We start from the raw sequence: 25,469 nt of genomic DNA on the forward strand, positions 1-25,469 counted from the left end.
TTCTTACCTACAATTATTTACATAATGTTTTCGGACGCAATTTTTTTCCAACGTCAGCTCAAATTTTGACAGGAGTGACAACTCACCCATGTTTTTGTGAGAAAACAGCTGTTTTAATTAAACAGTTTCTAAAATTTTTATTGCTTTTGGAAGTAGACATAAGAAATGGAGACATCAGACAGTGAATATTTCGAGAGTGCTGATGAGGATTTTCAATCAGACGACGAAGATACCAAAACTGTTTCAAGTGTTACAAAAACTCAAGAAAATACTGTAAATGATTCAATAAGTAAATTAGATCACGTAAAACTAGAGGATACTCAAGAAAACAACAATAAAAAGAACGAGAAAGGTAAAACTGATTTACAGAACGAAATAGAAGACAACATTAATTCCAACGAGATTAGGGACGATTCTGGCATTCCAAAAACACAGGCAACAAAAAAATTAGGGAGTAAACTTTGTAATGTTGATAACGTCAAAGCTTCAAATGAGGGCAAGCCAAAAATTGTTAAGCATAGTAAAGGAATTGAAGTTACAAAAAAACTAGGTACGAAATTGAGTTGTGAAAATGACAAAACACCTCAAGACAATTTAGAATGTGCTAAAAAGGAAAAGAAAGTAAGTGAAGATGTTTCTAGGACTGTAGAACAAAAACAGATAAAGAATGAAACTTTGAAAATAGAAGATCATCACCGGAAAGAAGATCCTTTTGAAGAAAACCTCTGGGATGAATCTGAAATTGACTGGGGAAAAGAAAAGGATGAAGAAAATATGTGGGATAACGATGATGATTGGGAACCAGTAAATGAACCAACAAGTCAGAAAGTGGAACCACAGCGAGAAATAAATGAATCTCCGCAAGTAAAAGTGTCTTCTGGAACCAGCAGTTGGGGCTCGTGGGGCAGTTGGGACGTTTCCTCAATCATATCAACAGCAACTCACGGAGTCTCAACGCTTACGCAAGGAATTAGCACAGTTCTTGAAACGGGAATAGGAGTCCCAGATCCGGAAGAACTAGCGAAAATAAACCAAGCAGAAAAAGAAAAATCAAAAGAAACCATACGTGAAGAGGACATTGACAATAACTCTGGTTTTGGGCTAGGAAACTTAGTGATGGGGGTGTCACAACTCACTAAATTAGTTGAGACAACTGGTACCAAAGTGATTTCCGGAGGTTTGGATACATTGGAGACTATTGGTAAGAAAACAATGGAAGTGCTACAAGAAGGTGATCCAGGTTTGAAGAAGAAAAGAGCGTTCTTGAAGATAGATCAAGATAAACCGGTACTTTCACAATTATTACGTGAAGCGAAAGAAAAAGCCGAACAAGAAAATAAAATCTTGGAAGAGAAACATTTCGCGAAAAAGGCGAAAAATTATGAAACTTTATTTGATGATCATCAAGGTCTCGTACATTTGGAAGCATTAGAGATGCTTTCAAAACAGTGTGACATCAAATTACAAACTTTGTTGGAGTCTTACACTGATGAATCTTTAGTTGAAATGCAGGAAACGATGGATCAAGTGAAAGAGCTTTGTGAATTGCCTGATGAAGAAGAGGATGAACATGCAAACTGGAGTGAAATCCAAGAAAAACTGGATTCAGCTGTTAGTGAAATTAATATCCCAATGTCCTATAAGAAATTGGTTGAAACTTGGGAGGAAACTGAGTCGTGGTTGAATAACTTGAAACTGGAAATTTGTGACGCCAGAGAATTGCACCAACAAGCTGTTGAAACTTTAGCACAGTTAACTGCAATCGCAGTGGAACAGTTTCACAAAGCTGGGGAATTGTTGCTAGTGAAAGAACATAGAAGCACCGCTGATGAAGCGGATAGTTTAGTGCAGTAAGTAGCCCAAAGTATAAAAAATATTTATTGAAAAGAACTAGAATATCACATTTTATACAAAATGCCCTCAAAAATTCGTTTTATCTTAATTTTAGGTTGACAACAACTTTAACATCGCTAATTGGCGTCGTCGCCGCAAAATTCTCAGACAAATTGAACGCTAAAAATTCCAGCTCAAAAAACAAAGAAGAAATAAACAGTCTCATAACAAATGTCTTTTTTGAGGTAACAAAAGTTTTAAGTAGTATTCATTTTAATTGTGATATATTACAGGCTGCAAATAGTAGTTCTTACATTCAAGACGCTTTTCAACTTTTAATACCTGTTCTTCAAGTGGGCGCGGTGTAGTCTAAGTCTCATCATTTTTGTAAATAACGAGATATTAATTTATAAAAAATATCTATTACAATAAAGCTTTAGAATCTATTGTTTGCCTCTTTTATTACCGGTTGGGGGTTTTTGTAATTGAAAATTTGAAGACGTATTCAACTGAAAGGGGGAGGCTCCAAAACCTGTTGGTTTAAACATTGATGTGTTAGCAGCTGAAGTTCCAAAAGTTGGGGCTGTATTTCCTAGACCAAACCCTACAAAAACATTAATTTCATCTAAGAAAATATTTTTATTATAATATTACCTAAACTTGTAGTCGTAGTGGGAAACGGTGGCTGGGCTTGTTGACTCGCAATAGCTAAATTGTTGCTTCCAAGAGCGATGGTGTTGAAAGGAGTAGGCCCTGAAGCTAAATTCGGAGGTGTAGCTCTGAGTGCATTTTTCATAATTGTATGCATGGCCTCCATATTTTTATCCATTTTTTCAAAAGGATTAACATTATCTTTAATCGCTTGTTTACGCAAACTCAGAAAAACTTCTTTTTGAGTTTCAACCTGACTATGAATTGACTGCATGCGCCCTGCCAAAGCCACAAAAGTCTCATGGAGTCTTTTTAAACCCAAGGCTAGATCTGAAATTATCTATAAAACAAATGTTACAATTTTATAATTTTTACCTTGTGATGTCAAAACATTTGGTTCGCTACACTTCTTAACAAACTTTTCAGTATTGTCAATTTTTAATTTTAATGTTTGCAATTCCTTTTCAAAAGTATCCGCAAGTTCTAGGAAAAACTGTAGAGGGGCTGTATTATCGTACTGAAGACTCGGGGGCGTGTCTTGGGTACGTTGGGCCATTTCAATGTTTTGCAAACCCTTGGCTGTGTCATACTTCAATTGTTCTGCAAGACTGCGATTGTTCAACAATTGGTTTTCAACTTGATTTAATTGGTGGTTTAAAGAATCCAATTCTGATTCAACTTTCCTAAATTCTTTAACTGAACATCGCGCAACATCAGAACTACGGTTTTTCTCCTCTTGAACAATATTTTTAAACTGTTCTACCAATTGAGAAAATTCATTGGGTAATGGTTGTTCTTTCGGTGGTAATTCTTTTTGTGTCGAGGAATTAGTACCAGGTTTCGACTGAGTTGAAGCTATACCCCCTAAACCTATACTCTGAGTAGTAGTAGTGGCCGTTGATGTTAAATTTAGACCAGTTGAAGAAGTCCCGAGACTCCCAAGTCCCCCTAAACCAGTGGTAGCAGTTCCAAAACTGAGCCCTGTAGTTGCAGTAGATGCCCCAAAACTCAAACTAGGCGCTGCAGTACTTGTAGCACCAAAACTCAAACCAAGAGTAGGTGCCGAAGTTGTAGCTCCAAAACTAAAACTGGTAGAAGGAGTTGAAGCAGGTGCCCCAAAACTAAGCCCCGTGCTTGGCGCCGAAGCTGGGGCTCCAAATGATAGACCAGTGCTTGGAGCTGAGGTACTAGCTCCAAAACCAAGTCCTGTACTAGGAGCCGAAGTGCTAGTACCGAAAGTCAGGCCTGTTGACGCGGCTGGAGTCCCAAAACTCAGTCCAGTCGAAGAAATGGGCGTCCCAAAACTCAATCCTGTAGAAGCCGGAGTCCCAAAACTCAGTCCCGTTGAGGCAGGAGTGGCAAAACTGAGTCCTGTTGAGGCCGGAGGCTTGAAAGCTAGACCAGTGGAGGCCGCAGTTGAAGCTGGGGTACCAAAAGTCAATCCTGTGTTAGCAGTCGGAGTACCGAACCCAAAACTGGTTGAACCAGGATTTTGTGCAGGGGCTCCAAAACCAGGAGTTGACGTTCCAAAAGCGAAGCCGGTGTTGGGGGTTGAGGTAGCAGGCCTAAAAGCCGAAAATGTAAACAATAATTTTTAAGTGGTGGGTACAGACTGGGGTCCAAATAAGTTAGAAGTAGAAGTGGGAAGGTTCCCAAAACCGAATTGTTGTGTTGGTTGGTTTGCTGGGGTTCCAAACGTTATGGAACCAGTACCAAACGTGGGGGGCGCGGTTGTTCTTAAATATTTCAGTTAAACTTACACATTTCATTGTTTAATACTCACTTGGCCCCAAAACTGAATCCAGTTGCCATTTCTGTCTTAAATAACACAGCAAAAACTACGAAACTGGATAATTAAACATAAACAAAGTTAGGTTATGTTCATATATACAAATATTTAAAATGGAAATCTGATTTACCGACTGATTAACTTTTGAAATAAATATGTTTAAAAACTATTTATTTTTTAAAAAGGTGCCCCATTTAATTTGGAAGAATATTCTAAACAAAAACTTCTCTTCAATTTCTCACATACTTGACAAAAATGGTGTTGGCGATGTCATAACAGTGAAGGTAACCTCAAATTACCACTTGTCAAATAAAATTTTATTTCTTAAAATTGAAGGGATGGATAAAGTCGTTGCGGGATCAGAAAGAACATATATTTCTCGATGTAAGCGATGGTTCCACTGCCAAAAAACTCCAAATTTTGCTTCCCAAAAAATTAAAACCGGAAGATGTAACTACCGGTGCTTCGGTGGTAGTCTCAGGGCCTCTTACTTTATCACCAAAAGGCCAGATAGAATTAATAGCAAACACTATCGAAGTGTACGGCAAATGCGTCGTAAGTGAAGGTTACCCGTTTGCACCACGTAAACAGTATGCTCCTGAATATGTCAGGCAATATCTACATTTCAGACCAAGAACTAACAAATTCGGGGCACTTTTAAGATTGCGCAATGCAGCGACATTAGCTATTTATAATCATTTTAATTCAGAAGGCTTTGTTAATGTTCATACACCTATTTTAACTTCAAATGATTGTGAAGGGGCTGGAGAGGTGTTTAAAGTAGTTCCTGACAACAAAAATTTGATAAAATCAATGTCGAAAGAGGGTCAAATCGAAGATGAAGCCTACTTTAATAGGAAGTCTTTTTTGACCGTCTCGGGACAGTTGCATTTAGAAGTTGTAGCTCATGGTTTAAGCAAGGTGTATACTTTCGGGCCCACGTTTAGGGCTGAAAATTCCAAATCGAGGTTGCATTTGTCTGAATTTTATATGCTGGAGGGAGAAATTGCGTTCGTGGAAAAACTAGATGGGCTTATAGCCTGCATTGAACATGCAATTAAACAAGTCACAAAAAAACTAGTCAATGATTCGATTGAGGATATCGAAAAATGCCAAGAGAAAAAAGTGTCTTTTGATTGGGTGGATAAAACTTTTCCTGTAGTTACATACAAAGAGGCTGTAACTATTTTAAGTAAGAATACAGATAAGTTCAGAGGAAATTTCGATTCCAAAGAAGGTTTTGGTAAGGAGCATGAAATGTTTCTTGTTGAATACTTTGGAAAAGTGCCCACTTTCGTCATAGACTGGCCAAAAGACATGAAACCCTTCTATATGAGAGACAATGGGGACGGAACCGTAGCCGCACTCGACTTATTGGGCCCTAATGTAGGAGAAATTGTTGGCGGAAGCCTGCGAGAAAATAATTATGAAGAATTATTAAAGAAAATTCCCAATTATAACGGTCACTTGGACTGGTATTTGGATTTAAGAAAATTTGGATCGGTGCCAACAGGAGGATTTGGTTTAGGTTTTGAAAGATATTTGCAACTAATTTTAGGAATAACTAATATCAAAGACACGATTCCCTTTCCCAGATGGCCGCATAATTGCAGTTTGTAGCTGAATTAAGAAATAAAACATATTGAAGCTGAAACTAACATTTATTTAAGTAGTCATACATTTAAATTAATACCATGTGCTCGTCCTTTATTAAAATTAATATGTATAAGAAACCGTTATTGGAATACACGATTTTTAAAAAATAAATTTTATTTTCAAAAAATTAATGACAACAACAGACATAAAATGGCTTAACACTTTTTAAATGTCAAAAACTATCATGATACGAATAATAGGTACAGAGTGATTTCAAAATAAATCCTACAAAAATCCATTTTAGTGCAAATGATAAAATGAAACAAGTTTTTATATAAATAGTCCCCCTTTTAGTCTACATCACCACAATATATACACACACTCACTCAGCACTATTTAAATTAATCACATTATACTACACATTCCAGTCAGTTCACTTCCTTTTTGCACTGGCGGTAATTTCTTCAGTTCTATGCCTCTCAGAGCAGGTTTGATATTTAATTGGACTGGTTCTTCTCCTGGTGGTAGAGGTTGTGATGGATCTATAACCGGTTCTAAACTAGGCACGCTATCACACGGAATATCTTTCGGCTCTTTTGGGGCGATCACAGGTAAAGGTTTACTTATATTTATTTTAATTTTACTTCCGATATTTGCTGTCGATGTTGGAACGCTCGAAACGGGTTCGGTATTACCATCGATCGAACTTATAAAAGTGGGCTGAACCGGCTCTGTAAAGGACACGGTTGACTCTTCTCGGGGTGCCTCTAACATTTCATCTAAAAAAACAAAAGATGTAACTCACTACAATAAAAAAAACACTTATAAAACTTACCGGGATCGATTGGTTCACTTTTTATTTTAATTTGTCCTCCATTTTTAATTTTAATTAGGCCTTCTTCGACGTCCATAAAACCGTCATCAATTTGCTCCACTTTGATAGGAGTATCGGAAGGTAAACTATCGGCATATTCTTTATCATCGTCCACTTCAATTTTCTCAGGTACGACTTCATGAATAATTACGTCATCGTCCTCACCATCTTCTTCCTGATTTTCGTTTTCTTCTTTAATTTCTTCGTTTGATGGCTTCGACTCGTCACTTTCTTCAATTATAACTTCTTCATCCTCTTTATATTTCTCTTCTTCCTCCTCCTCATCATCATCATCCAAAATTATTTCAAGTCCGGGTATATTCGCTTCTTCAATTTTTTCTTTAGTTTCTTCCGGCTCCGGTTCTTCAATTTTAGTTTCTTCAACCGGTTCTAACAACGACGCTTGATAATCCTCATAACAAACAGGATGATACGTTTTATCTTCAACTCTGACCGCATTTCTTAAATGCCATTCTTCTTTCTCTTCATTGAAGAAATGGTCGAATCTGTCTTGGCACACTTCACAATGGGCATCTTGAACATCAGGATCGGCAGGAACACTCGGCACTTCCACTTCTTCATCAACATCATCACCTGCACCCTCAGCTTGTAACTGTTGTTGGTCGAAATAGTTCTTCTCTCTTTCTTCCAAATCTTCAATTTCTTCGTAATTCTTCCAGTCGGAAAGTGAGTAGTACCATTTGCGACTCGCGGCAACTCTGATGTTCTTTTTACCTTTTCTGTTTTGTCGGAAATGCCAATCCAAGTGCTGGCTGTAGTGTATACTTTGTTCTGGAGGGAAACGCATGCCGCAACTGCTGCACTGCATCCCTGAGTAAAGTGCTTCATAGAGAAGATTTTGGCGTATTTTCAACGTTTCAGGTCTAGTGAAAGTAACTGGCCTGAGGTTTTCGATCGTACTGCGTCTCACAGTTTTAACGATTGGTGGTGGTTGAGGTTGTGGTTCTGGTACTGGTTCTTTGGTAGCGACAATTCCAGTAGCTACCAACTTCTGGAACAGTTCGTTGATGTTGACCGAGGATGGTAGTACCGGAACTGGATTCACATAAGGGATGGTATCCATAGAATGGCTATTCTGAGTGTCCATGTTCTGTCCCAGATTTTCAACTTGGTATCCTCCACTAGTGGCACTTGGTGTCATCGAGGAAGTCATTACACTTGAAAGCACGTCCAAGTTGTCTGAAACACAAAACTGTAAACTTGTCATTGGTTGTAAAAGAGACTTACTTTGCTGCATGAAACTCTGGAAGAAATGTGGCGAATTCGAGTTCCTGTCTTGCTCATCTTCCACCTTTTTCTTGCGGAAGAAGACGGGCAGAGCAGGCTCGTTAATGTCAACAGCAAAGGCTGAGTTGTCCTGACTTTCGTCAGTCTCAGCCGGTTGCACACCTTCCATGTCTTTAATACACACAAGACCTGGTTTAACACCCCTCGGCAACACTGAAAATCTGATAAAGTGTTTCTTATCATGGACAGTTATAGGTTTAGGGAGGCCACCAAATTCAACTTTAAATGGAACATCATTTATTAAAACAGTTTTCAAAGCATCTACAAATTTTAATGTATGTGTTTCACCATCAATAACAAACTTCTGCACTTTGGCATCCAGAAAAACGGGAACTAAGATTTTCGCATCGATTATCAGATTTACTTTGCCGGCAACCAGATCCGTTCTTTTGACGGTGCCGATTTTCACCTGAGGTGGGGGGCCGTCTAATTTCACCACAGTCATTTTCCCGTTTAGGTCTATCGTTATTCCGGGACCCCCGAAGTAACACTCGTAGGGTTTCCCATCGATGAAGATCTCACGACTGGGGGCCCCCAATCTTACTTTATGTATCGTCTCGTTGATACAAAGCTCTTTATATCCTTCATTGAAGGATAATAAATAAATATCTTTATCGTCGAATGTAACACGACGACTTCCGTTTTGGAACGAAATCTCTCGGGGATCATCCCAATTCATAAATACGATTGCGGTCTCGTCGTAATATCTTATATCACGCGGCATTGCATCGATATTGATGGTTTTAATATCGTCCTGATTTACTGAATCCACAGTTACTTCTGCTGGAGCTTCCGGTGATTTCTTTCCATCAACCTCTTGATTTGAAAATTCGCTGTATTCGGGAGTGTGCACTTGGCGATTAAAAGTGGGTCCCATGGGCCTCCAAGCGTTCATTTGATGCAACCAAGGTCTTATTGCCGGCCTAGGATGTGGTCCCACGTGAGGATTCTCCCAATGACGTCTTTTGCCACCCCTCCAATACGACCCACCCCTTCTAGACTCCCTGGAATCCCTGGAAAATTTATGGAAATTGACTCTATCATCCTTGTCCCCGAATTTTCCATCAGTCTCTTCATTAAATTCGAGTTCTTCGTCACTGACTGGTTGAAGGTTTCCAACTGACTCTTCACTGTCCCTCATTTGTGCTTCTTGCAGTTTTTGTTGCTCGATTTGTGCGATAATCTTGTTCATTAGTTGCTTTTCTTGCTCCTTCGTCATTGTTCCAGCTTTGATGCATTGCTCGTCGTCTGAAGAAATGATGATTTTCTTGATGTCACTGATTCTAGGTGACACCGGTGGTACTCGAAGATCTTCGTCTTGAGTCCGCTTCTTTCGGACTAGATCGACATTGTTAAAAATATAATTAAAAACAAATCCTAGTAACTTACAGGACTTGGCCATTATTTTGTCGCGCCCAGTAGCATTGGCAAGTTTCGCTCGTACAGCATCAAAATCTGAAGATTTCTTTGGAGAATCTTTCTCTTTATCCGTGAGAGAGATGATTGGCGGCGGAGGAGTCGGGGGACGTTCTGGTTGTGCCACAGGTAGAACAGTGCGAAGATCCGTATCTTCATTTCCGAACAAACTATAAAAAAATATTTAATAAAATAAATCTACAATATGTAAATGTAAATCTTACGCATCAAATACTTCCGTTTTTGATTTTTTGACTGAAGTATTCTCCAAACTTTCATTTGATGCTCTCTTCTTTGGCGCGTCGTTTAACTGTCTCAAGTCCACGTCCATTCCCGTTTGAGCGGCTAATTTGCCTACAAATGATGACATTTCCAGTAGATTATATTCTTTTGAAATTAATGCCTGCAGAAGAAACTTACTTTTTTCTTCGGCAGTTTCTGGGTGTAGCCGTGGTTGTTTTTCCGGAGGTCCTGATACTCTCAAGTCGATATCTTGATTCGGTTCGGGACTATACGATGGCGAACGGTTTCTTCTAATATAATTCCTATTTTTGGCCTTAACACCTTTGAAAGTTGTCGGCAACGCGTCATTTTTGTGACCCTTGTTGTCCCTATCACGCTTGAAACCCTTTTTGTCCATACTATGATCTTTCTTTTTATGCCTATTTGGTGATTTGGTCGGTGATTTCAATTCACTTTTAATCTTAACTGGCGAATCTAACAGATTTATTGAACTTTTACCCGAGAAAGGTTTCGAGTCGTTGTCTGCACTGTTTTTGCTACGTGGTTTGATTGGTTTTTGTTCGGATTGTCTGGATTTTAGGAAGGTTTTGGATTTGTCTAGTTTGGATGGAGGAGCATTGTCTTTATTATTAATTAAACGAGGTTCGATACGGTTGTCTCGAACGCTCTTTGTATTTGTAACAACTTTATTATTAGAATCTAATACTGAACTCTTAGATCCTAATGAAACACTAGTACTACTACTGCTGTTGGTGCCGTTGGTAGTCTTCTCCGTTTGTTGACGTAATAAGCGAGGATCACGAGTTGGTTTTGTTGCTGTAGCCACTAAAGCGCTGTTTACTGGTGTGATTTTAGGCGTTGTTTGCTGTGCTTTCGTACCGAGACCCTAAAATGATTTTCATAAAAATAATTCCTACTAAAATGCTTTTTGAAACTCACCAAACCTGACTTGCTTTTAACATCACGTGTTGCGCCCGGAATTAATTGCTTCGTCACTTCTGGCATTAGTTGTTTTGCTACCTCAGGTTTTAATAAAATATTCTAGAAAAAACTTTATATTACACAACGAGTCAGCCAAGTTATTAACCAATTTTGTCGTAACAAATCAAAATAAAAGACAGTATCTTTTTAAAACTACGTATGTAATAATTAAAACTAAATAAAAATCACAACAAAACACTAATTAACATTGCCATCAATTTTTTCGAAAAGAATCGATTTCGATAGCGCCTCTTCGATTTTTTTGGGAAACTTATAATTCTGTCTTACGGGTGTATCTCCCATATGAGCTACAAACTGTATGTTGTCATCTACTTCTTTTTTGATTTTTTCCAATATTTCATTAGCAAAAGTTTTGATTGCATTTTCGTAATTATTTTGATTATTTTCGGCCAATTTTAGATTTGCGATAATATTATTTACTTTAAAATCAGATTCTGTAGTAAACATAGTCTTGATGTCTTCTACTTCTTGAGAGTATCGAGTTTTTAATTGTTTTGTCTCGTAAAGTTGACAAACAAATTTTTTGTTAATATCCGAAACCAAATTTTTCATAAACTCGAGCGCTTTGATCTTACAATCATCCACTGTTTTGTTCAATACCACTTCATCGCTAACTGTTGCACCTTTAACATTTTCAATTAAAGACGACTGATTTTTCATAACATCAGTAACACAAAGCATATAATCGTTCAAGGATTGCTTCATGGAATTTATACAACGCGTTGTCATCATTTCCACCTCGTGCATTTTTACTTCATTATACTTTTCTAAATCTTGTACCGCTTTCTTTTGCGTTTCAAAAAATTGAGACGTAAACATAGGATCCAGACGCTGTTCAAGCTCGCGCAAAAAATTATTTTCATCCATTTTATAAATATCGTTTTGTGAATCATCTTGAAATTTTGTGGAATACTCAGTCAATCGCTTACACATTTTCCAAGCATTTTCCTTCAAACATCCGACATTCGCTTGAACCTCACTCAACGAAACATTTTGACGGTGAATATGATCTTTCGTCGCGTTCTGCAATGCCCTCAATGAATCACCAAACAAATTATAGGCATTTTTTGCCGACGCGGCATTCTTCAAACTGATCGCGCATTGATTTTCGTATTTCTGACAAAACAAAGTTTCATGTTTCGTCGAAACTTCGCACACTTTCCGTAACTGTTCAGCAGCCGATCTCATTTCTTTTTCGCGTGTTTTGAAATAATCAATCACGCTTTTATTCCGTTTCTCTTGCAAGTCCTTTTCTCGCAACTCACGTTTCAAATCGTCGCAACATTGGCTCAAATTTCGTAATTTCTCATCTTTTTCTTTAATCGACAATTCCAATTCGGTGTTTTTCTTCGTGACTTCCTCGAGATTTCGTTTCTTAACATTGGCTTCTGTTTGTAATCTCTCCACGTCTCCACATAATCTTTCGTGATTTTCTCGGCTGATGTAGAATCCTTCGCCGGCCCGAGCTATTGCCAATTCTTTCCGTAATCTGCTAATCTCGTCTTTTAAATCCTTAAGAATATTGGCTTGTTTTCTATTTTCGTTAACTTGAGGACAATTCGAAACATTTCGTGCCACTTGAGCGTAATCCAACGTACTTATGGTTTCTTCCCACACGTTCGCAGCCGCTGAAATCGTCGCAATCATGCAAGTCTTTGTTTTACCTCCCAAACTATCTTGGAGAATTCTGGTCAATTTTGAATCTCGATAAGGCACATGTTGAGTCTTTTGTGCCAAGGCTTTGATGACTTTTCCTAAAGTTAGAAGTGATTTGTTTATGTTGCCGGCTTCTCGTGCTCGTAGTTCTGTAGAACCTGACCTTCCAACATTCTCACTGCCGGCTAAATCGACCAAATAAAGTTTACCAACTGTAATTAATTCATCACCTTCCACTGTCAATTGACGAGTTAATACCGATATTGTAAATATTGAATGGGACCGAGAGCTGTGGCGATTCATATTTGTCGATGCTGTTTGTCTTTCCACTAAACCCGTATTCAGCCAATCGTAGACTTCTTGTAAATTAAGAACAGTCGCCTCTTTTACACCTTTAATACAAACTGATCCTTTATTTTCCGGATCTTCAAATATTTTCAATGGTATTGTTGAACTATTCAAAAGGTCGTGGACTTCTTCGTTGTAAATCTCGATAAATGAAATGCGAACTGTGTACTCAATTTTCGAACTGATTTGTTCTAATTCTTCAAATAAATGAATCGCGGCTCTGGGTATTAAACCAATTGTTGAATCTTCAGAATTTATTACTTGATTTCCGATCATTGTGTACGTTTTTCCAGTCCCGGTTTGACCATAAGCAAAAACTGTACAATTATAACCCGAAATAATGCAATTGATAAGAGGTGCAACTACGGAATTATAAATTTCCTTCTGCGAAGTTTCCTCACCAAAAACTCGATCAAAACCATATCTTTTTTCGACAAGACCTGATTTAATAATTATTTCGTTATTTGTCATATGTTGGATAACATTTGTAGAATTTATTGTCAACTCATGTTCACTAAACGGTCTTTGTCTTATGTAGACCTTGACTGGTTGATTCCTCTTTTTAGCGCTTCCGTTATGATTCATAATTTTTAAATTAATTATTTGACGTGTGTCTAACTGACATAATTTAAAAAAAAAATGCAAAGCCGACCTTAATAAACTGATTTGTTACGACACTAGACAATCAATAAACTAACCTGAGTTCTTGGTGGTACATTATTGCCAACAACAGCATTTGGATTGTTTTCCAATTGCTTTTGGAGTTTAACTTGTGTTTGTAAAAGCTCTAATTTCAATTTTTTCTGTTGAAGTTCGATGAGTTCTTTTTGTTTCTGGATTAGTTTTTGTTGCATCGTGAAGGTTTCCATATCCAGAGGAGTGGTTGTTGTTTCGGGGACGATAGGTGTAGCAATTTCAGTTTTGGTTGTTTTAAGAAATTTGGGATTGAAATGAATACTGTTGGAAGTGGGTTGGGCTGTAACTGGCCATGCCGGATCTAACATCCGAATCTGGACATCGATCGCGTATAGTTTCATTTGAGGAAAGACGTTGTTCCATGTTTGACGAAGTTTAAACATTTCAGCACGCGTTTCTTCGTCCACCTGAAAAGTTCGCGGGTTTAATGGGAGTTCGGAGCCTTAACGGCGCCTACTTTACCCGGGCTAAGGCTGAATTTTTTCAAAAAACAAAATTGCTTATGTAAAAAAGATATAATATAGGATGTAAACATAATGTAACATTCATTCCTTTTAGATTTATACTTCATTTAACAATTACATATTATCACATGATAACCTTGTGTTATCAATATATGAACATCAGCTAAATAAAAAAAAAATGTTCGTAAGAAGAAAAACCACTCATTTGTGGAAAATAGGAGGAAAACGGTTTCGATAATAAAAAAAATCACACTGCATAATACCACATTCAAATAAACAAAGTTAATAAAAATGTCAAGTCACAGAAATATAGAAAGACATCTGTAATCGTACTCTAGTAACGATTGGAGTGTCAATAACTTAGTCATAAAAGCTGGTAATTATAAACAGTTTTTATTATTCCTGCAGACAACTGTGCACGCAATAATAAATATTTTCAATACGAGGAGTGTATATGCATATTTTTTTCAGTTCTCTGTGTCATCTACAGAAATAATATTTCATCATCCTGTTAGTTTTTTGATCTTCTTTCACAATGAAAATCTTCGATGTGAATGATCGTCTAAACTTACCACTTTAAAAACGCTGCAGAATGTCTTGACAATATTTTGGCTGAAGAGTTGCATATAAGTTTGTCCAATGTTCTTGGCGATACAGTCGATGAGATACAGAATAGGAAGTTTGACATTGGTCTGAACCTGTTAGGGAATAAACTCACACCATTGTAACACTATTCTGAAGTAACCAATAAAATGCTAGGCCTAATATCACACACTTAAATAATTACCTAAATAAGCAGTCACGTTTGGTTCGTATTGTTTTACACTCTATTTTATAAACACTCATATATTTCTTACAAATTTAAAAAATGGCGTACCTTTGACTTGAATAAAGGACGTCATTTGAAAAATTCGAATAAAATTACTTAAAAGGGGTTTCGGGGCCCCGTAGCGGCCTATAGACGCAAAAATAAATTATCTTACTTTCAAACTGTTTATTAAAATATATCACAAAGAGACTAGAATGAGTTTGGTACGTTACAATGTGTGGCTGGGAAATGTTTTGGGTACAGTTTGGCCCAATTTTAGCTTAAATAACAATCAAAAAATAACCTTTTCCAGATGCTCTTCAATTGCCTGAACGATGTATGGAGCGTGAGCTAGATTTTCTTCCGCTAACATCGTCAACACATTGATTAGTGGTTTACTGTTGAACGTGAGATCTTGGAGGCTGGAGGTGTACTCCGCCTTGATCTCTTCAGGATTCATCGTGGCCTCTGTCAAAATCATGTGAGTGTCCTGGAAAAAAAACAAAAATTAATCAACAAATCAAGATATTTACAGGAAAATACTATACTCCTTTTTTTTAAGAAGAAAGTGTTCAAAGAAATGATTAAATAATACGCTTAAATTGAATTGGACGCGTAATCAGCCTAGTCCATACAATTGAAATAATTTTGAAAGTTTATTATTTTTTTTGTGTAATACTTAATAAAGAGAAAAAAATGCAGGAACAGCAACCGTGTCCAGCTCTAGTCATTCAAAAACCAGTTATATAAAATCCCAAAAACATCATAGTAATTATTATAAATTTAAATATCCGAATACATAGCCAACAGGTTTTACTTTACTGTCACACGTCATTTTTTCCATTGAATAATGCCTCCACAGGCAATAGAAATGTGATAAAAGCCCGCAATGTCACAAAACTAGAAGAAGATGGGTCGGTTAGGTAAGTTGTACGAGAATTTCATCTGAGTTTCCTGTTTCTAAAATTAAACGTCATTGGGAACAGAACGCTATTTTAGCAAGAAAAGCTATGGTTGATTGTAAAGTAAATTTTGAAATTATACAGGATGTTTCACGTAATTTTACGAGGCCTGCGCCTGTAAGATGCAATCAATAATAAATATTCCGATACGACCTCGATTACAAATTTTGAAAAATTGGATAATCTTCTCTAGTTTATTTACCCCTTTCAAAAATTACAACGTCTTTAGTTAATTAGTGATTAAGATAGATAAACTAGAATCATATTCATGCCGTCTCTTGATAGAACACATGATAATTGTTTCTGAAAAACTGCAGTTTATGACTATTAATGAAACAGTGATTAGTTTGACACTACTATCATGGGGTTTCCAAAAATTGAATAATTAAATGTGTATTTTTTGTATCTAGTGTTTTGTGACTTTTGTATATCTGGGTGCGTACATTAGGCGCAAGCCTCCTAAAGTTGTGTGAAACACTCTGTACTATTAAGTTCTGTTAAACAATACATTGTTATCTATTGTACAGCAGTTGTACACTTGAGTGCAAAAAAAACGCAAATTGTTTTTTTTTATAATACAATTTGGCCTGTTAATAAATGCCAGTCTTTGTCACAATTTCATAATTGTCAGGAATCTTTCAAAGTTCTATCAAGTTTTTCCATATTTTTCCATTTCGTTTTTAACAATGACTATGACACTGCACTGGTAAGACCACCAAATAAGACACCTTTTTTGATAGTTTTCTAACCTTTTTAGAAACAACCGTTTTCACACTATGTAAATCTGGGAAAAATTTGACAATTTGCGTTTTTTTGCACTGAAGTGTATGCTTTTCTTTTGAATACATACATGGAGCTAAAATAATGTAACAACAATATTATGATAGAACAATTGCATATTCCAGTTATCTGTGGTCGCTTAAATAATTATTATTGCATCAGATGAATTCCGTTTATACGTAGAAATTAAACATAATAGTTGTTGAAAGTATGTAAAACTTGATTATACATACATGCAATATATGTTCAAGTACAAATTGATCTAATAATCATTTTTATTAACTCTCAGTAAATAACAAATACCAAGACATTTAAACAGTTAACAATGTTCATTCCGTAAATTAAATCCATATAAAACAGAAAAATAGTAACAAGCAAACTACTAAATTCTAATGCAATCACATTTATGCGTAAAACAAACACGTCAGTTGTTTCCAAAATATTTTATCACTAAAAATAGACGTGTTTTATTATAAAAAAAAAAACAGTATCTCAAAAGTTTTACTAAACAACGAATATCTTGTGTTTGAAGTGACATTAAGACACTAAATTAAGTTATTAGCACTGAAGGATTACTGTTATGAGAATCGAACGAGCTTTATTTCTATGGAAGAATTTGGCTTCTTATGGGAACCAATCATAAACACATTTGCAATAATTTATGTCTACACAAAGTCCAAGATTACATTAAACTATACAATCAGAAATGATATAATTCTTTTCAATTTCCCGCATTATCCACATTTTAGCAATGCGTTATCGCAAATTTGGCACAATTTTTTGAATAAACAATCAAGTATCTGTTTGTTTGAATTAGGATTACTGTTATATTGTTTGTAAAAAATATAAATACCAATGATTTAACCTAATTCAGTTGGTGTCATCTTGTGGTAAGCCAAATTAAAAATTTTCAATCAAATAATTCATTTAACTGACTGTTTTCGTTATAACCTTATAAAATGATCTATTGATGAATTGATTAAGGTTTAAATAGCATCGGTAAATATTGATTCTCCAAGTGGGACCTTATCTCAGTTTTCAGACATGTGTTATAATCCGCTTCAAGGAACCATCACACTAGAAACATGCAAAAACCACATAAATATGATAGGGAAAATCAAAATAAAGCCACATTTTGGCAATTTAATAGATATTTGGAGGAAGTTTTGCATTTCAAACAAGCCGAAACATCTGGTCACCCTACGTGTGCCCAAACGTCAAGGTTGTTGCTTAATACTGGCATAAAAGTGTCCTTAACTCACCTTGAAGAGTAAAACATTAATCCCTCAAAAGTATTCATCTAAAAAATGTTTCTTAATACCAAATTTGATTACTTTTGGCTGGAGAAAAGTCCAATTAACACACAACACACACTCAAACAAATATGGCGGACGTTGTACGTTGCGTTTTTTCACTTCTGAAAGCCTAGCCAACTGTGGTGACGCACGAACATGCGCATTCGAACCAGAACGACTTTAAAGAATGCGTGATTCGATTAAAAATTGGAAGTGATTACAGTTCCGAAATAAATTTTCTTTTAAAATTATATTTGGGATATACATAAGTCATTATATCACGTCTTGTGAGTAATTAACAAGAATTAACAAATTTGTTTATAAGGCCAAGCAATGAGCATTATCTTTTGTAAGAAAAAATGTGGCGGCACTAAATGTTGGTACTTTAGTCGCTTTCTGAGGCACCTTTGCAAGGTGGGATTGGGAATAGGGAATCCCGATAGGGAATGTGGTGGGATGTGTCAAATCAGTCAAAATAAATCGACGGTAATACCCGTAAAACAATGAATTGTAGTAGAAAAAAATCAGACATATCTTAAATCGTACCACGATCCAGCTTATCAGTACTAACAGGTGATAAAATTGGTTGTCTATTGTTATCTGGAAAAATGGCTAATTTTTGATATTACCTCAAACCCATATGCACACACCTGTATGACGTAATTTCTTTCAGATGCTACCAGAATGTCGAATTATTTTTACAATAATAGGAAACAAAAAGGTGTCAATTAACTATGGACGACTACAAGTTCTTATTCAAAGTTGTGCTTGTGGGGAACGCTGGTGTTGGTAAGACATGCTTGGTGCGAAGGTTCACACAAGGGTTGTTCCCTCCAGGCCAAGGGGCCACAATTGGTGTAGATTTCATGATCAAAACCGTCGATGTTGACAACGAGAAAGTTAAAGTAATGGAGAAAATTCCCTAGATAATGGTTTCAATTCATTTTTTACAGCTGCAAATTTGGGATACAGCTGGACAAGAACGTTTCAGATCAATCACGCAAAGCTATTACAGGTCAGCGCATGCCTTAATATTGGTCTATGATATTTCGTGTCAACCCACATTTGACTGCTTACCTGACTGGCTTCGGGAAATTGAAGAATATGCAAGCAGTAAAGTCTTGAGAGTCCTAGTGGGTAATATTACTCCTTTCCATTGAAATCAACGTCTTACATTTTTGTTAAAGGAAATAAAATTGATCGGGAAGACAGGGAAATACCTACACATGTAGGAGAAGAATTTGCAGAAAGACACAACATGTACTTTCTAGAAACTTCAGCAAAAGAAGCTGAGAATGTTGAAAGACTCTTCATGCAAATTGCGGAAGATTTGATGAAGGTAAGAATTTCATTAATTTGGTGAAACTGCATTACAATCGCGGTTATGTAATTCAGTTAAATTAAACATTGTACAAAATATTAACTTTACTCTTTGTATACAGCAAGCGCGAAGCAGAGATTTGCCAAGGTACGACGCCACCACGACGAGTATAAATGGGCGTACGTCAACAGTAAGCGATTCCAATTGTTGCAGTAGGTTCCAATAGACCAACTTGACTTAATTTATTTTACTCAGGTCTTTCGTACTATATTTATTTAAAAGTTTATACGTAAATTAATACAGATTGAAGAAATTATTGCAATTGGTTGTGAATATTTATGAATAGTTGACTTTTGTATTGTTGACAACGTTAATAAACTGTGTTTGGAATTGGTTGAGTAATTGTTAGATTGTGCCAATGTGCTTCCTAACAATTTGTTTGTAGTAAATTATACTAGTAACTGGTGCAATTCACATTAGAGCATTTTCATCTCCAAGCCTCGGCTAAGCACAAGTAAACGTAATTTTTTCGTATTCTACGTAAGTTTTTCCCCGATATCTTCTCGTGCCCATTTTTTGATGAAAATGCTCTGGAAATTTATGTTAGCGGACTAGTGCAATATTATTTAAGCCTGTATAGTTTGGTACAAAGCTTGCTTCGCTTTTAACACATGCGGTGCAAGCGATTTATGATCCGTACTGATTGCACTTATTTTTTCTTAAATTTTTCGTATAAATGGTGTAGGTGATTTGTAAGAGATTATTTATTTACATGTTTTTAGTAATATAAGCCAAAGAATAATCATGTAAAAGCAACAAAATTATTAACACAATAAAACTATACACTTTTAAGTCTTTAGTTATTATTGTTGTGCGCTTGACCAAAGTCTTCAATCTTGAGTAAATCTTTGGTGAAGTTGAACAGTTTCTCTTGTAAATCCTCACTTTTGGCGTTCTCGCTCGTCGAAAAAATCCGACAATTGTGAATGTAAGTCCCGCCTTTTCCCTCCAAGTGTGGGGAAAGACAAGCGTGGACAATCGGAATTGCGCCTTGTTCAGGAGTCTGAAAAAATTCCGTTCAATGCAATGAGTAATAATATTGCAGCTATCTTTGCCCATTCATTACCAATGACAGCGTAAAATTAGCCAATAATAAAGTTAAAACATGCGACATAGATAAACAAAACTGTACAATCATTTTCCGGCCTTGAGGACCGGTTCTTGTGTACAGTTCCTTACGCAACGCACCTTAAACATCAAAGACGGTATCCAAGGCGCTAAATTCTTCAAATGTGTGCCATCAAACAGCTCTGTATTTACTATACCAGGATGGACGGAATGTAATTGCACTGGCATATTCTCTTTCTTGCAGATACTTTCCAAATAATTAGTAAAGAGCACTTGTGCTAATTTTGACTGCGCATATGCTTCCGCGGAAATGTATTGATGCCGATTATTAATATCCTCGAATTTGATTTCTCCAACTAGATGGGCACATGAGGAGACGTTGACAATTCGGGATTTTAAAGTCTCAGTTCCCGCGGCGCACAATTGCGGGAGCAATAAATGGGTCAGAAGAAAGTGACCCAAGTAATTTGTCGAAAATTGAGATTCGTAGCCATCGCGACTCTCGATATACGGGCCAAACATTATCCCAGCTAAGGTGTAGACAACAAATATAAAATATAATTAATAAAAGTGACTCACCATTATTGATTAAATAATTTATTTTCGGGTGTTTTTCTGCTACTACTTTAGCAAAACTTTTAACAGAATCTAACACACTTATGTCTAATTTGTAAACGGTGATATTCCCCGTTGTTACCCCACTGTCTCGGCATTTTTGTAAGACTTGTTCTCCTGCTTGAGTATTCCTGCAACCTATTTATTTAACTTTAGTCGTGTCCTTATTACGTAAAATTACCAATTATAACGTGTATGTCACACTGAAGTAGCATTTTCACGACTTCAGCCCCTATTCCTCTGGCACCTCCAGTAATTACGGCGACTTTCCCGGACAAAATCGGCAAGTCTAAATTATTATTAGTGTTATTAAAGTTATTATTAAAAAATGCTTACCCGTTTTGTTTCTACTCCGCATAAACACATCCTCAATGATAGCCCTGGATCCCACTGCATTGTAAAGCAATTCGTATTTTGCTTCAGCTAAGATAGTTTTTAAAGGTTTTTTTGAGCGCCATATCGCCACAATTGTGACGATTATGATTATCCCACAGCCAATTAATAAAAACATGGATTCAAAACATTAAAAAATGTTGCGACGGTTGTGCTGTTTAGCTCTAACTAAGCGACTTTCTCGGACACGACTTTCTCTATTTCCGACGAAGACGGAGATAAGTTGAGTGGGTCTAGCTGAGTCAGGAGAGGTCTTGAGTAATGTTCTAAGAGAGTTTGGAAGGAATCGGAAATTTCTTGTTCATAAACTCAAATACATTTTTGTCAATTTTCGAAGCAACGGCTCTTTTGTCCTCTGTATTTGGAGCATATCCCATTATTTAAGTATAAATTAAAGATTTTAACGGTGAAACCACAATTCTACTATTCTATTTAACGGTAACACTAAAATTATTTCTACAACAGAAATCTTGTTTTAAATTAGGATATAAAGATTAACATATCTGTAAAGAGAACAAGGGTCAATTTGTGGTGTGAAGGTCGCAGTTTTCTAACTCGAAATCATTATTTCATTATTAATTATTTGTTTTTGGCCCCTCTCGCCCTTTTGGTTGTCAAATGTCAAAAACAGGTGTTACACTATTGCGACATCTAACCATTCAATGCAAAAGTACCCATTCGGATAAATTACTGCATAACAATTAATACTTATAAATGAGTATTTAGATCAAGCTCCATGTATTTAACGCCAGCAAGGCCAATTTGTGCTTATGTATTAATAAAAAAGCTGTTTTGGGTGATAGTTTTGGATCAAAAATTACAGTTTCCTTTTTTTCTGCAAACGTCAAAAAATCAGAAGCAATCTCATGGAAACGTAAATGTCACTATGTCATTGCGTGTTTACGAGCAAGTGAGATATGCACGTACCGTCTTTTTAGTCGTAAAAATCAAACATTAACATTATACGGACGTGCTATTTTGCAAAATTTGTTAAACAACTACGTGGCATTGTAGCGTAAATCAGTGGTGTTTTCCAAATCTCGAAGAAATGAGTGACAGTGCGGGGCCATCGAGTAGTACAGATCAAAGACAACGAGGGTTGAACGTAGAAGCTCTCAAACAACATATTCTCACTCATAAAATCGATTGTGGTTTATGGGCAATTCGAGTTTTGACAATTCTTTTCACTTGTGGCTACTTTTTGCCAATTTTTGGGTAAGTTCAGGAAGGTAGCCTTGTACTCATGTTAATTACAGGTAGTCGGTTGATAACCGGTTGCTCTTGGTTTATATAAAATTAATTGTCAGATGTTTAGGTGAAAAAACCATGGCATGTGCAAAAATGGACATTGTACTTGGTTAAGGATCCTAAGAGTGAAAAGTAGCCCATCACACATGCACTTTCTTTTGCGTCAACTTTCACTCACTGAGAAATTTTTGTTGTGTTACAGGAGTGCTCAAAATGCCTATTATAAGGCTCTCATTGCGAATGCTGCCATCAATGCCCTCAGGCTGCACCAGAGGCTGGGGAGGGTCAGGTTGAGTCGTGAATTTGTCGCACAGTTGTTGATGGAAGATAGCTGCCATTATCTCTTCTATTCCATGATTTTTATCTATGTGGCACCCTTGACTTGTATCCTTCTATAATTAACGTGAATTGATTCAATTGGAGCACTACTGGATTCATTTCCTTAACTAGAATACAGTGGTTTTGTTGCCTGTTGTACTGTTTGCTATTCTACATTCGGCCAGTTATTCACTGACGCTCCTTGATGTAATTATTTGTTAGACTACAAGTAACATTTTGGTAAAATTTTTATTTACAGACTTTGGGGCAAAATTCCTGGTGGGGCGCTCGCCTTTTGATATCTTTGGTTGAATTCCAGTCGCTGAATATTTTGAGACTAATTGCGTTCACTGAGATTATTATGATGCCACTTACAGTACTTTTTGTCGCTATGTAAATAATCTAAATCAAGTAATGTATTTTATTAATTTTTTTTTTCAGGGGACGGGCTAGTCTACTGACACCTTTTATCTATTATCACTTTTTAACTCAAAGATACACATCAAGACGTAACCCTTATAATAGAAACATGTTTCACGAACTGCGAATTTTGTTTGAGAAGACAGCAGCAAAGCCCACTTTACCATCCTTTGTTAAATCTATTTTATTGGGGATTATCAATTTCACTGTTAAATTGGCGCCCCCTCAAGCTCAAGCCCAGCATCAACAGTGAGCTAACTCTTCGTGTATCCTCATTATATCAAATGTTCGTGATATGGGTAATTTTAACGCCTAGTATTGATTTGCACTTGTTTGGTCCATGTTCAAGCAATTTTTTGCACCAGTTTGAGGTATGGTTGTAAAATTTCGTCCGTTACTTTTTTTATATACTTTTAACCCAGGAATGAGTTTTTTTATTAATTTTTAGTATGGATGGTGTTAAGTAGTTTTGTTATATCGTTATAAACGCATTATTCTCATGGAGGTTTCTGTTACACAACCCATTCGAATAAAATTTTCTCCATGTTGTTATGTTAATAAACAAAAGTTTGTAATTTCACAATAAAAAAATATTTAAAAAAGGATGTTTTATTTAATGAAACAAGTTATCTTTCCAAATTTTATTGAAAATTAATCTTATGATAAACTTAAGCCATTACTGGAATAGCTGGTGGTGCATCAGGTTTGACTGCTTTGATTTCACTGCTGGGGAAGGCAGGCAAAATTTCCTCTTTTGGTTCCACAACAGATACATTGTCAGGTAGTGGCTTTTTGGGGCCTGTTTTACCGCTGGGGTCCCACGGCAACATAATCTTGACCTAATACAAACAAAATGGTACCGCACAAAAATCAATTTTAAGAAAAAATCACCTTAATTCCAAGCACACCTTGTCTTAACAAGACATGGCGGGTGGCTGTATCCACATAATCATTGCACGGGTCACCAGAATGGATCATGAGACCGTCAACAAACTTCATCGATTTCGCTCTTTGGCCACGTAGTTTTCCAGAAACTACAACTTCACACCCTACAAAATAATCAATTAATTATAAATCATATTGTCTTGAACCAAACCTTTAGCGCCACATTCCATGATGTACCTCAACACACCATAGCAAGCCCTTCGCACAGCCAAACCTCCAATCAATTTGAATCTAAGAGACTCGGCTTGGGCAATAGCACAAAGACCCCTGTTGGCCACTTTTTCACCATACAAAACCACAGAATTCTCAGGGAAGTTGAAACGTTTCTGTACGACAGAAGTCAATTCGCGAATACGACGGTTTTTCTCCCCCAAAACTCGATCAGTACGTGTGGCCATAATGATGATTTCCGTACGAGTTGGGGTAACTCGGACCTCAACCCCGGAGTACCCATCTTCTGATAACTCGCGAGTCAAAAACTCGTTTAACTCGGCTTTGAAAACGCCATCGCCAACAAACTACAAATAAGTGAAAAATCAATTCGGTAAAGTGGGGACCACATGTGGAAGAATATTAGGTTATGTTGTGGGGAACAAGTAAACATGATCGTTACCCCACAAAACTGAAGTTATTTTACAACATTTTGGGCTTAAAATATGAGTGGAATGTATTTAAAGAGAAAGAAGCGTCAATTTAAGCTATTTACCTTGCGTTTTTTCGAAATAGGAGTCGCCATTTTGACGTTCTTTATGGAAAAGATTTGACGTGTGGTGAGCGGAAGTCGTCTTAATTACAAAAGGATGTAACAGAGGGCGTTTGAAAATGCGGCTTATTTGAATTATTTTTATCGCTTATTAAGAGGTCTAATTAATAAAAAAAAATACTAAAGGGTTATCGCTTAAATAACCTGTCTAGAAGAACAACGCAATCGTCATGTTCCAGTTGTAAAATTACTGTCATTGTAAAAATGATTCTCAAGTTATTACCTATTGTGCTTTTTTGCAAAATTGTGAATTCTTGTCTTTATAACACATTTCATAATACTTCAGTTACTGTAGCCAGGATTAGAAGACCCATAAGTACCATTAATGGTTGTTTTGGTCCTGATAAAAGTTTGGAGCGAGTTTCCCTCATACAAATCATAAACGAAACAGTGCCAATTTTATACGAAGAAGCCTTCAATAATTTACAAGATTTACTCGATATAGTATTAGAAAACGATGGAATTAAAGAAATAAAACCGGGAGCTTTCAAAAACCTCTCAAAAATATATTTAATAAGGTTGAGATACAATGAACTCAGTGTAATACGAGAGGGTGTTTTCAATAATTTATCATTATCAGAACTGAACCTGGTGAAC

General features: G+C 36.5%; 9 protein-coding genes across 11 annotated transcripts; 4 read left to right on the forward strand and 5 right to left on the reverse strand.

The window, feature by feature from the left end:
- Window positions 1-68: 68 nt before the first annotated feature.
- Window positions 69-2,280, forward strand: LOC123005082 (protein FAM114A2). 2 transcript variants are annotated; one of them, XM_044398694.1, is made up of 3 exons: window positions 71-1,850; window positions 1,949-2,078; window positions 2,127-2,280. In XM_044398694.1, exons 1-3 carry the CDS (start codon window positions 166-168, stop codon window positions 2,199-2,201), a joined length of 1,890 nt encoding a protein of 629 aa, XP_044254629.1. In that variant the 5' UTR covers window positions 71-165; the 3' UTR covers window positions 2,202-2,280. The 2 variants fall into 2 exon arrangements, with proteins under 2 accessions (XP_044254628.1, XP_044254629.1); XM_044398693.1 differs by having other exon boundaries at window positions 69-1,850; window positions 1,949-2,280.
- Window positions 1,865-4,554, reverse strand: LOC123005084 (nuclear pore complex protein Nup58). Of its 2 annotated transcripts, XM_044398695.1 has the most exons (5): window positions 4,268-4,554; window positions 4,098-4,220; window positions 2,860-4,049; window positions 2,488-2,814; window positions 1,865-2,437 (listed from the first exon to the last, which is right to left on the reverse strand). In XM_044398695.1, the coding sequence occupies exons 1-5, from the start codon at window positions 4,294-4,296 to the stop codon at window positions 2,277-2,279; spliced, it is 1,830 nt and encodes a 609-aa protein (XP_044254630.1). In that variant the 5' UTR covers window positions 4,297-4,554; the 3' UTR covers window positions 1,865-2,276. The 2 variants fall into 2 exon arrangements, with proteins under 2 accessions (XP_044254630.1, XP_044254631.1); XM_044398696.1 differs by lacking the exon at window positions 4,098-4,220.
- On the forward strand, window positions 4,396-6,039 carry LOC123005085 (probable asparagine--tRNA ligase, mitochondrial). The gene is made up of 2 exons (XM_044398697.1): window positions 4,396-4,557; window positions 4,610-6,039. Exons 1-2 carry the CDS (start codon window positions 4,429-4,431, stop codon window positions 5,891-5,893), a joined length of 1,413 nt encoding a protein of 470 aa, XP_044254632.1. The 5' UTR covers window positions 4,396-4,428; the 3' UTR covers window positions 5,894-6,039.
- Window positions 5,916-17,896, reverse strand: LOC123005080 (pre-mRNA cleavage complex 2 protein Pcf11). The gene is made up of 11 exons (XM_044398691.1): window positions 17,689-17,896; window positions 14,989-15,174; window positions 14,449-14,574; window positions 13,415-13,819; window positions 10,650-10,751; window positions 9,888-10,596; window positions 9,692-9,821; window positions 9,441-9,637; window positions 7,992-9,389; window positions 6,705-7,943; window positions 5,916-6,648 (listed from the first exon to the last, which is right to left on the reverse strand). The coding sequence occupies exons 2-11, from the start codon at window positions 15,163-15,165 to the stop codon at window positions 6,275-6,277; spliced, it is 4,857 nt and encodes a 1,618-aa protein (XP_044254626.1). The 5' UTR covers window positions 15,166-15,174; window positions 17,689-17,896; the 3' UTR covers window positions 5,916-6,274.
- LOC123005081 (kinesin-like protein KIF11) lies at window positions 10,759-13,390 on the reverse strand. The gene has a single exon (XM_044398692.1). The coding sequence runs from the start codon at window positions 13,299-13,301 to the stop codon at window positions 10,890-10,892; it is 2,412 nt and encodes an 803-aa protein (XP_044254627.1). The 5' UTR covers window positions 13,302-13,390; the 3' UTR covers window positions 10,759-10,889.
- Window positions 17,897-18,130: 234 nt separating the features above from the next.
- Window positions 18,131-19,894, forward strand: LOC123005090 (ras-related protein Rab-30). The gene is made up of 5 exons (XM_044398703.1): window positions 18,131-18,294; window positions 18,395-18,626; window positions 18,675-18,858; window positions 18,909-19,060; window positions 19,164-19,894. The coding sequence occupies exons 2-5, from the start codon at window positions 18,456-18,458 to the stop codon at window positions 19,266-19,268; spliced, it is 612 nt and encodes a 203-aa protein (XP_044254638.1). The 5' UTR covers window positions 18,131-18,294; window positions 18,395-18,455; the 3' UTR covers window positions 19,269-19,894.
- On the reverse strand, window positions 19,789-21,800 carry LOC123005086 (retinol dehydrogenase 12-like). Its single transcript, XM_044398699.1, has 5 exons — window positions 21,122-21,800; window positions 20,967-21,074; window positions 20,750-20,923; window positions 20,291-20,700; window positions 19,789-20,105 (listed from the first exon to the last, which is right to left on the reverse strand). Exons 1-5 carry the CDS (start codon window positions 21,294-21,296, stop codon window positions 19,899-19,901), a joined length of 1,074 nt encoding a protein of 357 aa, XP_044254634.1. The 5' UTR covers window positions 21,297-21,800; the 3' UTR covers window positions 19,789-19,898.
- Window positions 21,801-22,044: 244 nt separating this feature from the next.
- On the forward strand, window positions 22,045-23,589 carry LOC123005088 (Krueppel homolog 2). Its single transcript, XM_044398701.1, has 5 exons — window positions 22,045-22,393; window positions 22,629-22,810; window positions 22,884-22,951; window positions 23,004-23,137; window positions 23,186-23,589. Exons 1-5 carry the CDS (start codon window positions 22,227-22,229, stop codon window positions 23,415-23,417), a joined length of 783 nt encoding a protein of 260 aa, XP_044254636.1. The 5' UTR covers window positions 22,045-22,226; the 3' UTR covers window positions 23,418-23,589.
- A 201-nt stretch (window positions 23,590-23,790) lies between these two features.
- Window positions 23,791-24,926, reverse strand: LOC123005089 (40S ribosomal protein S3-A). The gene is made up of 4 exons (XM_044398702.1): window positions 24,816-24,926; window positions 24,261-24,627; window positions 24,056-24,213; window positions 23,791-24,003 (listed from the first exon to the last, which is right to left on the reverse strand). Exons 1-4 carry the CDS (start codon window positions 24,843-24,845, stop codon window positions 23,833-23,835), a joined length of 726 nt encoding a protein of 241 aa, XP_044254637.1. The 5' UTR covers window positions 24,846-24,926; the 3' UTR covers window positions 23,791-23,832.
- Window positions 24,927-25,469: the final 543 nt, after the last annotated feature.

The sequence above is a fragment of the Tribolium madens genome, unplaced genomic scaffold, assembly GCF_015345945.1.
Source record: "Tribolium madens isolate multiple individuals breed KSU strain unplaced genomic scaffold, Tmad_KSU_1.1 Scaffold_20;HRSCAF=117;Tcas5.2_LG4, whole genome shotgun sequence".
In the NCBI taxonomy this organism is placed as follows: Eukaryota; Metazoa; Arthropoda; class Insecta; order Coleoptera; family Tenebrionidae; genus Tribolium; species Tribolium madens.

What these genes read in the sequence shown, in the direction of transcription:
- LOC123005089 (XM_044398702.1), bottom strand. Translation starts at nt 24,845, where the DNA reads ATGGCGACTCCTATTTCGAAAAAACGCAAG. An exon ending in CTATTTCGAAAAAACGCAAG is followed by an intron (nt 24,628 to 24,815) that starts GTAAATAGCTTA and finishes ACTTATTTGTAG; the next exon opens with TTTGTTGGCGATGGCGTTTT. An exon ending in AAGGTGTGCTTGGAATTAAG is followed by an intron (nt 24,004 to 24,055) that starts GTGATTTTTTCT and finishes TGTTTGTATTAG; the next exon opens with GTCAAGATTATGTTGCCGTG.
- LOC123005082 (XM_044398693.1), top strand. Translation starts at nt 166, where the DNA reads ATGGAGACATCAGACAGTGAATATTTCGAGAGTGCTGATGAGGATTTT. An exon ending in GAAGCGGATAGTTTAGTGCA is followed by an intron (nt 1,851 to 1,948) that starts GTAAGTAGCCCA and finishes TCTTAATTTTAG; the next exon opens with GTTGACAACAACTTTAACAT.
- LOC123005088 (XM_044398701.1), top strand. Translation starts at nt 22,227, where the DNA reads ATGAGTGACAGTGCGGGGCCATCGAGTAGTACAGATCAAAGACAACGA. An exon ending in CTATGTGGCACCCTTGACTT is followed by an intron (nt 22,811 to 22,883) that starts GTATCCTTCTAT and finishes ACTAGAATACAG; the next exon opens with TGGTTTTGTTGCCTGTTGTA. An exon ending in ATTCACTGACGCTCCTTGAT is followed by an intron (nt 22,952 to 23,003) that starts GTAATTATTTGT and finishes TTTTATTTACAG; the next exon opens with ACTTTGGGGCAAAATTCCTG.
- LOC123005086 (XM_044398699.1), bottom strand. Translation starts at nt 21,296, where the DNA reads ATGTTTTTATTAATTGGCTGTGGGATAATCATAATCGTCACAATTGTG. An exon ending in GCGGAGTAGAAACAAAACGG is followed by an intron (nt 21,075 to 21,121) that starts GTAAGCATTTTT and finishes ATAATAATTTAG; the next exon opens with ACTTGCCGATTTTGTCCGGG. An exon ending in AAATTATTTAATCAATAATG is followed by an intron (nt 20,701 to 20,749) that starts GTGAGTCACTTT and finishes TCTACACCTTAG; the next exon opens with CTGGGATAATGTTTGGCCCG.
- LOC123005084 (XM_044398695.1), bottom strand. Translation starts at nt 4,296, where the DNA reads ATGGCAACTGGATTCAGTTTTGGGGCCAA. An exon ending in TCTAACTTATTTGGACCCCA is followed by an intron (nt 4,050 to 4,097) that starts GTCTGTACCCAC and finishes TTCGGCTTTTAG; the next exon opens with GCCTGCTACCTCAACCCCCA. An exon ending in CACTACGACTACAAGTTTAG is followed by an intron (nt 2,438 to 2,487) that starts GTAATATTATAA and finishes ATGTTTTTGTAG; the next exon opens with GGTTTGGTCTAGGAAATACA.
- LOC123005080 (XM_044398691.1), bottom strand. Translation starts at nt 15,165, where the DNA reads ATGATTTTGACAGAGGCCACGATGAATCCTGAAGAGATCAAGGCGGAG. An exon ending in TCTGCAGCGTTTTTAAAGTG is followed by an intron (nt 13,820 to 14,448) that starts GTAAGTTTAGAC and finishes CGAACTTTTCAG; the next exon opens with GTGGACGAAGAAACGCGTGC. An exon ending in TTAAAAGCAAGTCAGGTTTG is followed by an intron (nt 10,597 to 10,649) that starts GTGAGTTTCAAA and finishes AAATCATTTTAG; the next exon opens with GGTCTCGGTACGAAAGCACA.
- LOC123005085 (XM_044398697.1), top strand. Translation starts at nt 4,429, where the DNA reads ATGTTTAAAAACTATTTATTTTTTAAAAAGGTGCCCCATTTAATTTGG. An exon ending in GCGATGTCATAACAGTGAAG is followed by an intron (nt 4,558 to 4,609) that starts GTAACCTCAAAT and finishes TTAAAATTGAAG; the next exon opens with GGATGGATAAAGTCGTTGCG.
- LOC123005081 (XM_044398692.1), bottom strand. Translation starts at nt 13,301, where the DNA reads ATGAATCATAACGGAAGCGCTAAAAAGAGGAATCAACCAGTCAAGGTC.
- LOC123005090 (XM_044398703.1), top strand. Translation starts at nt 18,456, where the DNA reads ATGGACGACTACAAGTTCTTATTCAAAGTTGTGCTTGTGGGGAACGCT. An exon ending in TTGACAACGAGAAAGTTAAA is followed by an intron (nt 18,627 to 18,674) that starts GTAATGGAGAAA and finishes CATTTTTTACAG; the next exon opens with CTGCAAATTTGGGATACAGC. An exon ending in AGTCTTGAGAGTCCTAGTGG is followed by an intron (nt 18,859 to 18,908) that starts GTAATATTACTC and finishes TTTTTGTTAAAG; the next exon opens with GAAATAAAATTGATCGGGAA.